The 16,587-nt window shown below is 41.9% G+C and overlaps 1 protein-coding gene across 1 annotated transcript in view; it reads right to left on the bottom strand.

Annotated features, from left to right (window-relative positions):
* The window catches only part of LOC126235255 (uncharacterized), a 141,116-nt gene that overhangs the window by 50,461 nt on the left and 74,068 nt on the right, over window positions 1-16,587 (bottom strand). The window contains exon 4 of the mRNA XM_049943985.1: window positions 2,135-3,002. Coding sequence (XP_049799942.1) covers window positions 2,135-3,002 — 868 coding nt within the window. The remainder of the gene's footprint in view (window positions 1-2,134; window positions 3,003-16,587) is intronic.

Genomic DNA, 16,587 nt, shown 5'->3' with positions numbered 1-16,587 from the left:
GCGCGCGGGTGCAGACGCGAAAGCGGACAGTTCGACTGGAGACACCAAGGATACGGTTCGGATGCAGACGCGAAAGCGGACAGTCGGTCTTCAGGCAGTTAGGAAGTTTAACGACTTAGAAAATTTCGCTTTGTGTGCTACCGCGGGGCTTTTAGTTTGCTTTCTAAATAAACATTATTCTAACCAAATCGCATTTGTGTGGCCTACATCATTTATGGGTCGTTAATTTAGTTCCCGATATTATTATTACTGCTACTATATGTTGTATTAACTTTGTATTTCGCAAAATGACCATCAGACAGACAATTTAACCAAAGGGTCACAAGGGCCTAATTTAGGGCGTGTAATGGGACACGTGCGGTTCAACTCTTAGATGAGTTTGAGCCAAGACATTTCGACGAAGACGAACTGCCTGTGAGCCATAACAGTTTCGGGATGTCAGCTCGCACGATGCACCACAGACATGCGCCGAACACGGTGGTCTTCTCTCCCGTTAGCGTCACGTTGCCGTACGGAGCCCGCTGTTCTTGCGACCGTACATTCCCGTGATCACCGCTGCCAGCATTAACGTACAGGGGAACATTCTTGCCAAGTCTTCCCGCAACATCGTAGAGGGAATATCCAGTTCCTCATAGCCCTGTTACACGACCTCGTTAAAATTCAATGAGGTATTGCTATTGGCGTCTTTGTCACCTGAAAGACATTCTTGACTAACTGTCATGTCCAGTCTTAAAGATAACTAATGCTCACGACCATGAGAGCGTTTATTTAAGGCAAATCCTCACAGTGGTGCTACTAGCACCCAATCTTATGCGACTGGTGCGAAATCTGAATACGCATCATCTTTCAGGTGTAGAAACATGCCTATCAACTCCTTCTGGGTGTTGGAATTTTTTCCGTTAGTGTAGTTCTCATTACCCTGTGCACAAGAAAGCAGCCCTAAACACTTTGACACAGAGCACATACGATTTCCGATTATGGTCGTCTACAGCCTGAACTGCGGCGTCTGAAACTAGTGTAGAGAGTAAAATGTTACAGTAAGCGAGAAATAGCGAACGCTTTCAGCTGGTACCAGCTTGTGACTCGGCGGAGGAAGCCGATTCGGCAGCTTTGGCACCGTACTTTAGAGTGACTACTAGTAAAATAGGAAGTAAGCTGCAGGGATATCGGCTGAAACCAATGTTTCATCATGCCTCCAAGATATGGAAGCCGAATACGCTTTGAGCTTCAGCAATCGACTGTCAGGGATTGCAAAACTTAGCTTACCCTCGTACTTCCGCCAATGATGCCTGCTTTAGAAATATGATCAGCGGCAGCCGCCGATACACATTCTAAAAGACTGCAGACTTCCCGGAACAAAATTTTCAGATTTACAACGGACGCTGCTCGATCTCTCAACACGCACTTTAGGCAACACATCTATCAAGTCATGCAGTAAAAATCTATCGGACACCATACGAAAACTACTACTATGCTCCACGTCGTTAGCAATTCACTAATCGAAGAACCCCCGAATTCTCTTCATGGACGTCCAAAGATGACCACCAGAAGAGACTTTATGGTTTACACTTCTTTACTGACTGAACAGTAGCGGTCTATTCACTCATACTCCCTCATTTTGTACTCATCCATACACAGTGAAACGGGAATAATGCTCCGTGGAGTTTCCTTTAGTTCCATCTGACCAATAGGCTTAGACCCAGCGGTCAGTGGCCCGTGATGGCGACGGCGGGGGCAGGTGTCGAAAGCTCGAGAATTTTATTGGTGTAGCTTGTAAACCGAGAAGATTCTGTTCTTAGATGTCGATTAAGGTACTCTAAAATTTCATTTAGAGTTAAAAATCGTAGCATGGTTCAAATGATTGAAATGGCTCTGAGCACCATGGGACTTAACATCTGAGGTCATCAGTCCCCTAGAACTTAGGACTACTTAAAACTAACTAATCTAAGGGCATCACACACATCCATGCCCGAGGAAGCATTCGAACCTGCGACTGCAGCGGTCTCGCGGTTCCAGATTGAAGCGCCTTGAAACACTCGGCCACATCGGCCGGCTCGTAATATGAATACAAAGTATCACTGCAGTCGAGTTTGTCCTCCTTACGACTATCAGTGACAGAATAACACGTGCTTACCTGAAAGTCGACGAACCTGACATCAGCTACTTTCCCTGCGTCGTACTTGAACATGATATTGTTCATCCAGCAGTCTCCGTGGAGCATTACCAGCAGGTGGACGTCTCTATTGCTCCGCTCCTCCAATACTCGATCCACTGTATCATCCCTGATTTGTAAGTACCTGTCGGCGTACTTGGAGTACTCGGGATACGCTTTCAGTTGGTCCGCCAGAGCCCTGAATGTGCCCCCGGTCAGCAGCAGCATGTAATCCCGCACGCTGGCCAGTGGGTCTGCCCTCAGACGTTCTCTGCAGTCGGCGCGATCTCTGAGGACCCTCGCCGAAGCGGCGTGGAGACGTGCGTAGGCCTTCAGTACGGCTGCGCAGTGCTCGTAGTCCGGCGGGCGGCCCGCTTCCGCCATCACAAAGCCCGTGGCGGCCAAGTCTTCGAGCACCAGGAAGTCCGCCGGGTGGTCGCCGCAGCGGAGGCAGCGCGCAGCCAGGGGGCGGAAAGCGCTCCCTTCGACAGCTGCCAGGAGCCTGTGGACCTCCGGCATCACGCTGCCCAGTGCCAGGGACTCCACCCTGAACACCCCTGCCTTGTCCGCCTCGGCCTTCACCAGCCCTTCGTCGGCAGAGCACTTCACTATCAGGCGTCTCTCTGCACGCTCGGACGTTCCTTTGACCCTGGTGCAGACAGCCACTCTGAAGATGCGGCTGATATAGCCGGAGCCTTCTGGGCACGCATTTTCAACACTTATCGATTCTATTATGTCTTCTCCCGGAGGTTCTTCCTGTTTCAGAGCAGCCTGCAAGAAATCGGGGTTGATCCATTGTGGGTGCGATTGTTCTTCAGTGGAGGTACTCATTGGACGACGCCTCAATAGCCTGAAATTTAAAAGAAGAGAAGTAACTTTAGTTGATTCATCAAAACTTTTGAGCTGTCTACTGGTAAGTCAGGTTAATAAATATGTCGATACGCTTGAAAATTTGTCCTAAACAAGGACTCTTGTTCTTGGTCGTTACAACCGCGCACCTTTAACTATCTTTTGGAGTCGCTTCCTTCCCCCTTCCTCACCAAAGGTTACCTTCGGCGGTTTGGCTTCTAAACAGCTATCTACTGCAAGGCTCCTCTTCGCAAAAATAAAGCCAAAATCACAGAAGAAATAAAAATATTACTGGTTCACTTTGTACTCTGCTGGTTGGTTGTTTGATTTGGGGGGGAGGAGACCAAACTGCGAGGTCATTGGTCTCATCGGATTACGGAAGGATAGGGAATGAAGTCGGCCATGCCCTTTCAAAGGAACCATCCCGGCATTTGCCTGAAGCGATTTAGGGAAATCACGGAAAACCTAAATGATGATGGCCGGACGCGGGATTGAACCGTCGTCCTCCCGAATACGACTCCAGTGTGCTAACTGTACTGTGTCGTAGTGGAGAGGATGTAATGTGCATACTGGTAATTGCAGAAAATAAGTTGCTCGAAAACAGAAATTTTCAAAATTAAAGTATAAAAGCAAGTGTTAGGAAGGTTTATCTGGCGAGATTTGTTTGTAGTGCAGCCTTGTAGAAAATTGAATTGTGGACGACATATATTTCAAACAAGGAGCGAACCAAAGCCTCTGACACAGATGTCTCCGACCTTTTAGCTTACCTGGGCCGCACTGGAAGACGACGAGTACTTTTGGACCGCATATAATGTATTTGGAAAAAAGAAGGTCTTTTATATATGTAACACATTTAGCTAATTTAGAAATTAATGATTCTTTACTCTAAAAAAGGCAAGATGGAATTATTTGGTATTTTGTATACGACATTTCATTCGTAGTTTTACGTATCAGTACTAAAAACCATACTAGGTCAGGTCACATTAACGTGACCACCACCTATGCTCCACGACAATGTGCAATAATCACTCACAGACGGCAGGGGGCAGAACGAGCAATGGAGGGTATGTAAAGCGAATCTGGGCGACGCGGAATACGGTGCACTCGGAGCGATTTATCTGAGGTCCAGAAGATCATGATCATTGGCTTTCGGACCAAGAATGGAAGCCCTCAGAAATGGCAGTGTTTATCAATTGTTTGTGTGCCGCCGTAGCTAAAATACAGTACACTGTGCATGGCAAAATGGCGCTATTCAAAACAGGCACCAAGGTAACTAAGGTGCACTACGAGCCTTATATGACGGAGGTGAATGGAAGTTGTGGATATCTGTACGGCCGAATACACGTGTAACTGTTGAGCAACTGACCGCCGAGACGAACCAAGTCCTATCAGCAGTGTCTCGTCAATTACCGTTCAGCAGACGCTGCTGTGTATGGGCCTCCGCAGTAGGTACCTGGTCAACGCACCGATGCTGACTGCTGTTTATCTCCGACGAAGATTGAAATTTGTACGCCAGTAATGCAACTGGACGTCCACTGAGTGGAGAAATTGGTCTTTTCAGACGAATTACGTTTTTAGGCACCATCGGCATGAAATGACTGAAAGCGAACACCCTGCATCTGTCGCAAAAAGGGGGAGCGTTAAGGTCTAGCGAATACTTTGGTTGCATTCACAGGGTGAACTCCTGATTCTGTACGGCACAGTGGATTAACATAAGCATGCATCTATCCTTGAGAACCATGTGCACCCCTACATGCAGTCTGCTTTTCCTCAGCACGATGGCATCTACCAGCAGGGCAATGCAACGTGCAGCACAGCTCGCAGCGCAAGTGTGTGCTTCGAAGAGCACCAGGACGAGTTTACCGTACTCTCTGACCACCAAACTGCCCGATTAAAACCCAATCGAGAATCGGTGGTGATATGTCTGCGTAAGCAGAAGAAAATAAGGATCAAAATCCGAAAAGAATTTATTCGACTGTTAAATTAACCAAAACAAATTCTGCAAGTATAACACCAACACAAAACAGTGATCCGTCTTCGAATCACAGCTACATACATGAATAATATAGAAAACAACTGAAATAATTTCCTACTAGTCTCCGCCAGAGACTTCTCTGATATACCAAGCCTAATCCAGAGATCAGCGAGAAGATCCAAGACGGGCTGCCGGGGTGTCAGCTATCCACGTCTGCTGGCGGTCGATGAACTGCCGATGTGCGGCCGAGCGCCGGCCTTTATAGTGCTTCGGCGTAAGAGTACCTCGGAACTATTTTCCATTACGTGGTTTGACGTGTAAAAATAGTTCCGGGATCTGCAGCGAACTCTTCCTTATGTTTATGTGGGCTAGTAGTGGCCCCTGGTGGCCGCTGGTGTCTTTGCTGTGGTGCGGTTGTTGTTGTGGCCGTTCATCAATATTGCCTGTCGGTTGTGTAGTGCTTCGGTGTGCCTGCCAGTTGGGCAACCCGCGGCTGCACGCTGTCAGTTTGGTTGCCGATACTCTAGGCGCCGTGATGTCTGGTGGAGAAGGCCACAGCACGTGGGACAACCTATATCGGGCTGTTCGCGCTGTGGATCCCCAAGTTAGAGACATTGCGCAGCTGACCACGACACGGGAATCAGTATGGCTCCTCATCCCTGTCGGTATCTTCCAGAGCGTCGTTAACTCTCTTCCTGCACGTCTCGCAGTGGTCCACGCTTCAAAAGCTGATTATTCATGCTTTTTTACACGTGGTCACATTAAGGTGACTTGACGGTGTAGAATTAATGTGACATTTGACTTCGAATCTGGGAAACTAACGTATCAATATAAGACTCGACAAAAGTGGTTTCAGTTTTCGAAGTTTTCTCAAGGTCTTCACTTGAGGTTATGGCTCTACTTTTACTCTTTGAGTACTTTACTCTTGAAAATAACCGTTCACAAAAGTATGTTGTTCCAAACAAAGATGACAAGTATTACACTGTGCAGCATGGGGTATTTGTCCCTGGTTAGGTATGGCTTGTAAAAGTCCGACAAAGATGCAGGGTCAAATTTTTCTTTTAGTCGGACGTTAGACTGCAACACTAAACATTCTATATGAAAATTCCCTGGCCACGTACCTAAATTTTTTGTGAAAGGTATCGCATAAATGCAAAAATTGATAATTATTTCAAAAATCTGGAAACAGATTTTCGGATTCACGCATCAGATCGAGAAGTATGGCTGCGTATTGCATCCCGTCTTTAGGATTATGTTTTAATTTATCATAACTTTACATAAACGGAATTCCATGAGATTTTTTTTTACCGAACTTGTAATACATGCTCACGCCTTGGGTGGCATTGATACTTGCTTTGGGCGGTGGGTGGGACACCCCTGCTTTAAAACATGTTGCTGCTGAGGAATGCTGAAGATTTCATACGTCTATAGAATAATTTATGACAAGGTGCTGAATCGAACGGCGGAGAAAAATGAAATTTGCGACACTGCTTGTCTAAAGCACGGGATCACTTCATAGGACAAAATTACAGGCACCAAGGAGTCGTCAATTTAGTAATAGACGGTAGTGTGGGCATAAAACTATAGAGAGATATTAAGGCTAGAGTACAGTAAGCAAGCTGAAGTGAATGCGAGTTTCATCAGTGAGGCAGAGGCGGAGAGACTTGCGTTGCACACGCAAACTTGGAGAGCTGGGTAAAACTACCATTCCCACGGTCTCAGTAATTTTTCTTTGGTAAGTCCTAAAACTGTTCTCAAGTGTCTGTGGTAGGCAAATAACAGTAGATTCATCGTTACTTCTCCTTGCGTCTTCTCATCAAATGTGGAAGGAAATAATACGAGCAGCTTCTCAGAGCTACTTCAAATGATACATTCCTGAGGCAAAAACTTTTAAAGCTCTCTCGTGCTAAAGCAATTCTAAGTGATTATAAAAGTGGTGCTTTAATTCGGACAATAAAGATCTGTAACAAGCCACTACTTTGCCAGGGCAAGTGTGTTAACTAAGATCATGAAACACAGCTACGTGTAAAAATTTCGCAAAAGGTTGAAGTGCATATCACACAGTTGTAAAACTACCATAGAATACCGTAGACTATCGTAAGCAAGCGTAGACTACGGTAACTTTGCTAGTATCTTTGGTCAGTTAAGGTCGTACCCACATTACGTCTACTTCAGATGTGTTGGATACCTGCGGCACGGTAACACAGAACTATTCCTTTCTTTATGTATGCGATCGTCCTAATAACCAGAAGCGGTGTACGCTTACAAGTTGAGTGAGGATATGTAAGGGTTTCAAGAAGTTCGTAACTGTTGGCTGCATTACAACAATTTATTATATCACTGACCAACATCTAATACGAAAAAAATTACCTATTCCAAGTTAAGTGTCACTCATGCTGAATCATACACTCGTATTAACTGTCAGTTTCATGAGTAATAATATAGAAAAAACAATACTTTTCTCAATTCGACAACCATCATCATGCACACACACAACAACACTATATACACTGAAGCGCCAAAGACATTGGTATATACACAAATACAGAGATATGTAAACAGGCAGAATACTGCGCGGCGGTCGGCAAAGCCTACATAAGACAAATTCCCCTGATCTGAACATTATTGAGCATATCTGGGATGCCTTGCAACGTGCTCTTCAGAAGAGATCTGCATCCCCTCATACACTTACGGATTTATGTACAGCCCTGCAGGATTTCATGGTGTCAGTTTCCTGCAGACATTAGTCGAGTCCATGCCACGTCATATTGTGGCACTTCTGCGCGCTCACGAGAGCTCTACATGATCTGAGGAAGGTGTACCAGTTTCTTTGGCTCCTTTGTGCATAAAGAGCTAGGTAACTCACGGAGCATTTTTGACTGACATAGTTATCCTCCAGCCTGGTACTTAAAACTTAACAGTATTTACAACAAAACTGAAACTGACACTGTTTAATTCAGGTTTTGTTAGAAAATTATTGGTTTGTAACATTAAACACAGGGATGCCGTAGTAAAATAAAAAAATACCATTTATCATATAGCGCTAAGAAATTCAGTTTCCTCAAAAATAAATAAATAAAGGACAGTAAAAAAACAACGCTTCAGTACTTCGTCGAACTGATATAGATCACGTTTCTATTATTCTTAATCGACTTCCGCATTTATCAATAATATCAGGATATTCTTCCTTTGATCATCATGAACAACGTTCTATTGAGTACAAAACAACAACAATCATTATAAATGTTTTTCTGTGTTTGTATATATAAGCTGCACTCGCGTCAAAAGTAATTGCTTTGGTTACGTAAAAGCGCAGAAGCTATGCAATCAACTACTTCTTATTACTTGGAGATAAAACACACGACGGCTAACACTGAGTGACGTGCGGTTCTATGTATGAGCGAAACAAACAAAATGCCAAAGAGACGTCGTAGTTTTGGTAGAGCGCAACTCTGATTTCTTCACGTGTTAATGCTCTTCGAGTAGCCATCAATCTATCTGAACATACATCTAGGATAGACTGAGCGGCTTAGATAATGATTTTCTTCCTTCACGCCTAGTGGTCCCTTTGTTCGCAGTGTGAAAGATGTGTCGTAAGTGTGTTTGGAGTCAGGAGGTGACTGTCACGGATGTGCCTGTAGAGTGTGTCACATTTGTGTTGTATGATGATGAGAGACGGGAGAGCGTAAAATCCAGTGCCGACACTGGGTTTCCCTTCTCTTACAGCACCGTAGTGGCCGCCGAACCATAGTCCCAATCCGATGAGTCAAACACCGTCAACAGTTTCATTTCATGAGACACTGAAGAGAAGTTTTAAATTTGATCCGACTATTCGTCCCTACTTATGAATCGAGCGCTATCACAATGTTGGTTCAAATGGCTCTGAGCACTATGGGACTCAACTTCTTAGGTCATCAGTCCCCTAGAACTTAGAACTACTTAAACCTAACTAACCTAAGGACATCACACACATCCATGCCCGAGGAAGGATTCGAACCTGCGACCGTAGCGGTCTCGCGGTTCCAGACTGTAGCGCCTAGAACCGCACGGCCACTCCTGCCGACGCTACCATAAGGGCATTGAGACCAAGTACTTAGGGAAAGGCAGGATTCGGTGTGGGCGGGGCCGTAATCAGTTACCGTTGGTTGCTCAGTTTTTTTTTAATCACGTACACTTTAGTTGGAAACAATTGCAAATAAAGTTGACAATAAGGAACAACTATCAAATCTGACTTTTAAGACAATGTCTAATTAAAAAATACTTAAGCAAGTTTCACTCACGGCTGAAGGCCTTATTGACCAGAAATTCAAATTATTTGTTGACTGAAGGACCCAAGAGTAACAAATCAAAAAACAATTTGACGGCTGAAGGCCTGGATAGCAAATTCTTAAGAACCAGTTAAACTTCTCCAAGAGATACTAAACTATTTAAAAAAATACAATCAACAAAATTTCATTATTAAGAGACAATATCTAATAAAAAATTCTTAATACCAATTGCAATCACGGCTGGAGGCCTTATCAACCAGAAATTCAAATAATTTTTTTCAAATGGCTCTGAGCACTATGGGACTTAACTTCTGAGGTCATCAGTCCCCTAGAACTTAGAACAACTTAAACCTAACTAACTTAAGGACATTACACACATCCATGCCCGGGGCAGGATTCGAACCTGCGACCATAGCGGTCGCGCGGTTCCACACTGAAGCGCCTAGAACCGCTCGGCCACACCGGCCGGGCCCTCAACGTCGTAAATGATGAGACAGGCAGCCAGGAGTTGTATGCACTTAACCGGATGGCAACTGAAACTAGTGACAGTTTAAACGTAGACCAACACTCTTGCAAAATCCACCTAATGTCTAATAACCAATACAACAATGGAATAACCCAGGCATGGCAGAACCGGTGGACAGCACTGCGTCTTCAGAATCCGGTGTTTAGAACATCCAGACGCAGAAGGAACCACTACGGCCAACGTAGTCCTAAAGAAACAAAATATCGGAACCACAATCAAGGACGCTGTCGAACTACACGCCACTGGCTATAGTAAAAATATTGATGGCCTTTTGGCTGCTGGATGTAAGCAGATTTTGAATCATTTCATCTGACAGGTTGCAAGTAGGCTGTTTAGGTTTTCTTATTGGTAACGCCATGTAGCACTCTGTATGAAAATCACTGGCTGTGCTGTGTGCAGTTTGTGGCTAGTTTGCATTGTTGTCTGCCATTGTAGTGTTGGGCAGCTGGATGTTAACAGCGCGTAGCGTTGCGCAGTTGGAGGTGAGCCGCCAGCAGTGGTGGATGTGGGGAAGTGAGATGGCGGATTTTTGAGAATGGATAATCTGGAGGTGTGTCCATCAGAAACAGTAGATTTGTAAGAATGAATGTCATGAACTGCTATATATATTATGATTATTAAGGTAAATACATTTTTTGTTCTCTATTAAAATCTTTCATTTACTAACTATGCCTATCAGTAGTTAGTGGCTAATGTAGTTTGAATCTTTTATTTAGCTGGCAGTAGAGGCGCTCGCTGTTTTGCAGTAGTTCGAGTAACGAAGATTTTTGTGAGGTAAGTGATTTGTGAAACGTATAGGTTAATGTTAGTCAGGGCCATTCTTTTGTAGGGATTACTGAAAGTCAGATTGCGTTGCGCCAAAAAATATTGTGTGTCAGTTTAAGCACAGTCTTTTATAATTGTTCAAAGGGGACGTTTCATATGTCGACCCTTAGCCAAGGATACCTCACTGGAATCTTCTGATTTTTTTCTTGTAGTTTGTGTAGTTAGTGTAACCATTGTTTATTGCTAGCGCGTAATTATAGAGAGAATTTCCTTTGTAGTTGTAGTTTTTCATTGTTGTACAGTAGAACACTTGTGGCATGCATGTAGATTTGCCCCAAGTATTTCGCAGCTGCGCTTGCAATTAACTAGATATTATTTTCAGTGCTATGTTAATGTGTTTTCTTATTTTGCTCTTCAAATTGTGCTTTTCTGTGTTGTCGTGTGAAATATTGTGACAATAATGGCGTGTGAAAAACGTAATACTAGGCTCCAAAGTAAACTGAGAAATGACAGTGAAGACGAAAGCAGTGTGTTAGCGCCACCGTGTAATGAATTAACTAATGTTCATTCTAGTAATTTGGTAATTGTGCATAAGAAAATGGAGCAGGTGGCAAATAATGGTGTAGACAGTGAAACAAGTAGTGAACAGGGAAGCATTATCGATCGATCGGTCGGCAACAGCTCGCCTCAGGAATCCGAAATGACTGAACACAATATTATGAATACCGTAGACTCAGGTTTTGGGTCCTCACCGTTTTCTCAAATAAGTCAAACCACATTTTCTGCTTGTCAAAGTGTAAATGTTGCCGGTGCAAATGCACTGCCGAAAAGCATAGAGGAACAGATTCCAGATACTAATACATTATTATTGCAATTAATGCAGCAAATGAAACAAAATCAGAGACAAAGACAGCAACAGTTAGACACAATGGAACAAAATCTTTAAAAGTTAGACACAATGGAACAAAATCTTCAAAAGTTAGACACAATGGAACAACACCAGAGACAAACACAGCAACAGTTAGACACAATGGGACAAAATCAGAGACAAAAACAGCAAAAGCTTCAAAAGTTAGACACCACACTTAGAAACTGTTAACATGTAACTATGTTTTAAAATAAACTATCCAGTCTATAATCTAGGGAACATATTTAGACAGTAAGTACGAATGCATTGTTATAGTGAACGGACGACACTGTGTTATTGTGTGTGTACATTCTTGCTTGTTAGTGGCACGATTACGTAACGACCATAAGGCTCACATACTTAGAACATGTACCGATACTGCTAATGAGATTTTAATGCAACATTTTGGTTTATTTGAAAATACATTCTGGATTTAAAGTACTTTCTGAGAGATATCAGATGACACAGTGGTTAGTTTATTTGACTGCTACACGATTATATCAAGACGCTACTAATGAATGACACAATTTATATTATTGCTTTTGCGCTGTATCTGTTTTATATCTGCACAGTTTTTCTATATTATTCTGGAAAGTAAAACATGGTTTAGTAGTAACTTTTGTGGTATAGCTACAATGAGACAGCCTTTTTGGTAGCACAACAATACGTTACATTATAGTACTTTCTTGATCACGATAAGGTACGTAATAACTACGATATCTACACGCAAAGCATTTCACTTTCGTTTATGATGAGGTAAGTACATTGACTTCAGCAGAACTTTGCTTACAGAGGACGATAATTACAAAGAAAGTTTTCCGTGATACATTTCATTCCATTGCTGTAATCTGTAACACCTGAGGGTATAATTACATTTATCCTCGGGGGGGTACACGCTTACTTTGTGTACCATGTGTGTGGCAAGCACAAGGAGCCCTAGCTAATACGGTATTTGCTTATGCAACTTTACACATCGGTACCATATTTCTCCAACACAGAATTACACAGCTATCTGATTATTTAACAGAGAAACAAAACTTTTTTTTTATGTCAGTGACACATGTTTACGCAATAACACAGTTGGATAATTTCACACTTATGAAATCGTATTTTGTCTGTACTTTGTGAACTGTTCATATTTTTTCGGAACCATTGTGATAATATGAGAGCTTAGAATGATGTATTTGGTAAGGGATCATGATTTTTGAAGTACATTTGAGGTAGATGACTTTATTGAAGGTCTTGAAATTATTGAAAGAAGCTGTGACGATTCTGAGATGTGATTGATCTGATATGATGTTATTATTGCGATGACGATGTGTATTATGCTGTTGAGGTACGTTTATGACCAAAAAGCTGAGAATCGTACTTTAAAGAGTTATGAAATGTGTATACATGCGTGAATGTATCACAATGCCGCCGAAACTTTTTTGGACTCTGTTATATTGATAGGATTTTGTTTCTACACATTTGTAACGCATATTCTCGACCTGTGAAATTTTTATATGAGACTGTCACTGCCGTCGTAAATATTTCGGTAAGAAAGTTAAGTGACCACCTTCACGTAATGCGTCATGGGCACCCAGCTGCGCGACAATCGCCTGGAAAAAAGCCATTAGTGTGCGCCTTTCAGAGGCACAGGTGGAAAAATAAAGAGGCCATTATCCTCGCTATTGACATTTCTTTGTAGAAAGCATCGCAAATACGAAACGCTCAAACTTGAAAACATATGATTATACTGTGGAGCTTTTAATTTATGATATTTACTAAAATGCCTAATGAAATGATGAGAAACATTTTACATCTATTGTCTTTCTAGTTGAGAGTCTGCTCATTTTGTTTAATATCAAGTTTCTAGCTGCAGCGGCATTGGTTAAAATAAAATTTAATAGATGTGCTAATATCACTATTTTCTGTCTACAGACCCAGTACAGAATAATTTTATGATGTACTTTCGTAGAAAAGAGAGCACAAATAGACATTTCCCTTCACAGGAATTGCAAAAATAATTTTTTAACAGGTTGGTAACTTATCTGCTAGAGTAAGTCAAGGTGATGCATCACTCTAGTGTTAAGATGTGACATAGGTATTAAACATGGCCATTTTTACTGTAATATTTTTTCTGATTGAGCTTTGTCATGTTTAGATATAAGTTATTGCATTTGCTGCTGCTGTTTGCCAGGCATAGTGCTACTAAATTTCACTTTGTATTACTCTGTTAAGCTAGTTTTACTACTGATTTATTTTTCTTGTTGCTGCACATTGGCTCATATTAGTTGAAATGTTGCATTTGCTTGGTAATTTAGATTTACTGTAGCTTGCTTTGCCAATTTCCATTTTTTTTAGTCATTGCTGTTTGTGTTAATTGTTTTGTGCTGCTGCATTGCCTCGTCCCTTAGTTTAGCATCTGACCTCAGTAGATTTAAGTTAGCTTAAGATGGGGTTGTGATGAATTGGAAGAAATGCATTGGGAAGCTATAAGAAAATGGTTTGACCAAAAAAGAATTTTGAAAGAGGATGTGAACAGAATACAGAAAGTATGCTTGGATAGGATTTTTTTTGGTGGAAACAAATTTTGAAATAAGGGGAAAGATCTACAGAACGAAGTTTTGGGTTGGACTGCAGTACCAAATGTCACACTGAAAACGAACCCTGTCTTTCCTTTTGTATTATTCCGCTATGTGTTTATGTACCCTTGTGTATTTGTCTTTTTCCTGTCTTTAAGTGTTTAGCTAATAAGATTTATGTTGTAGAATTTTTCAAATACTATGTTATTTACTTTGTAAAGATGTTTAGACATTATTTATTCTGTTTTGTGTTAATGCTCAGGTGTGAAGTTGATGTTTCGAAAGTTATTCTGATCTTTTATGTATGTACTCATGTCATAATGCCTGTAACACTGATGTACATATATGTTATTTCGATTCTTTTGTAAAGCTTGTACTACAAATGTTATCTGTATCGTTATGTTCTTTAATGATGTATTTTGTACCTTTGTTATTGTATTCTTATGTTATAAAATTGTAATTGACACCAGTTCATCATATTATTAACTTGTAAGTCCCATTTCACTGCACACGTTTCTGTTGGTCATAGTATATGGACAATATGTGAGAAGTTGGGACTGTTAGTGTTTGCACGTGTGTTGATAATTCAGCAAGGGACTGGATAACAGCATTGCTGGTTCTAAGGACAATTATAAAAACTTTGTGAGTGCACAAGTGGTGGTTTATGGACTTGCTATATTGTCCGCAAGACTCTTCGATGGTGATTGTGCACCTGCACAGTCGCAACAGATGGCTGCTGGCCGTCTCTACAAGGACTGAAGTGGGTCTGCACCTTCGATGACTCACCAATACCATTATTTCTACAAGGACTGCAGTGGGTCTGCACCTCTGGTGGCCCACCAACACCGTAATCTCTAACAAGACTACAGTGGTCTGCTCTGTGATGACCTACCTACCAATATTCTTGAACTTCGACTGACTCTGCTGTGGGTTTGCTCTGTTGTGGCCCATTACCTGTCTGCAACTCAAGAGTCAGCACTGTCTTTCCGTTGGAAGGACAACACTACTTCTTCAAGACTGCATGGAAATCCACTACTTCCGTGTGCATTTTCTTTTACTGCTCAGACTTTGAGAAAAACACTGATATTTTACTGTGATGAACGATCAGGACTGTCTTTATCGACTGTGAGAAAATTTTAGCTTTTGACCTACATTGTGTCAATAAGTGTGTGCATATGATTTCTTTGTTATTGTAACAGTGAAAAAATTTGTAACAAATATGTATTGGCCAGTGCCCAAAACAATTTGTAAAATTTTTTGTGGGGAGCATGGGGGCTACGCAAGTAGGCTGTTTAGGTTTTCTTATTGGTAACGCCACGTAGCACTCTGTATGAAAATCACTGGCTGTGCTGTGTGCAGTCTGTGGCTAGTTTGCATTGTTGTCTGCCATTGTAGTGTTGGGCAGCTGGATGTTAACAGCGCGTAGCGTTGCACATTTGGAGGTGAGCCGCCAGCAGTGGTGGATGTGGGGAAGTGAGATGGCGGATTTTTGAGAATGGATAATCTGGATGTGCGTCCATCAGAAACAGTAGATTTGTAAGAATGGCTGTCATGAACTGCTATATATATTATGACTATTAAGGTAAATACATTTTTTGTTCTCTATTAAAATTTTTCATTTGTTAACTATGCCTATCAGTAGTTAGTGGCTTCCGTAGTTTGAATCTTTTATTTAACTGGCAGTAGTGGCGCTCGCTGTTTTGCAGTAGTTCGAATAACGAAGATTTTTGTAAGTGATTTGTGAAACGTATAGGTTAATGTTAGTCAGGGCCATTCTTTTGTAGGGATTACTGAAAGTCAGATTGCGTTGCGCCAAAAAATATTGTGTGTCAGTTTAGGCACAGTCTTGTACAATTTTTCTAAGGGGACGTTTCATAAGGTGTCATTATCTCTATGGAACTGCTATCTCTAAATGCATTCTTGCTTTCTCTAAACGCAGAATTGCAAATTACCATGGAGTCATAAGAGCGAAGATGCAGTCGCTACCAGGTCACTGGGAGAACATGAGTTTGATGGCTCCTTTGGAAACGTTCTAAACAAGCACAGGTTGTTCTGTTAGTGGAATTCATTCTCTCTACCTCGTCAATGTTGTGTTCAACAACACAAACATAACTTTTTCCTCAATATTTGCTCATAAAAGTCATGTACATTAAACAGAAGGAGCAGTGAAATGAAAACGAGACAGATGGAAAAGTAGTAAAGAAATATTGTAGTCCGAAGCAGATCTTATGCCACAAGTATCTTTCTTCAGGGTTCCGAATTAACAGATATCTTATGTGGAGAGATCGAGACTTGATGGAGAATGAACAAGAGCCTCCCAGGGAAACTTCTGCAGCGTAGTCGAGACAACCTTGGCACCACACGGGTATGTAGGAACAGAGTCGCAATCTGTCCCCGTTCGATTTTCATGTTTTTGGAACTACTGATTGTCTTGTCTCACAGTGGGTTAAATGTATTAACAGTTATAGCGATTACTTTTCATAAAAATTTTCCTTTCTTTTTCCTTCTGTCTCGTATCCATTTATCTGTCTCTTACAGTTGCAATAAGATCACACTACTAGCTTTTTACGAAGAAAGC

Source organism: Schistocerca nitens, chromosome 2, assembly GCF_023898315.1.
Source record: "Schistocerca nitens isolate TAMUIC-IGC-003100 chromosome 2, iqSchNite1.1, whole genome shotgun sequence".
Taxonomy (NCBI): Eukaryota; Metazoa; Arthropoda; class Insecta; order Orthoptera; family Acrididae; genus Schistocerca; species Schistocerca nitens.
Note: the sequence above shows the minus strand (reverse complement) of the source record. Positions and strands in the feature narration are given on the sequence as shown.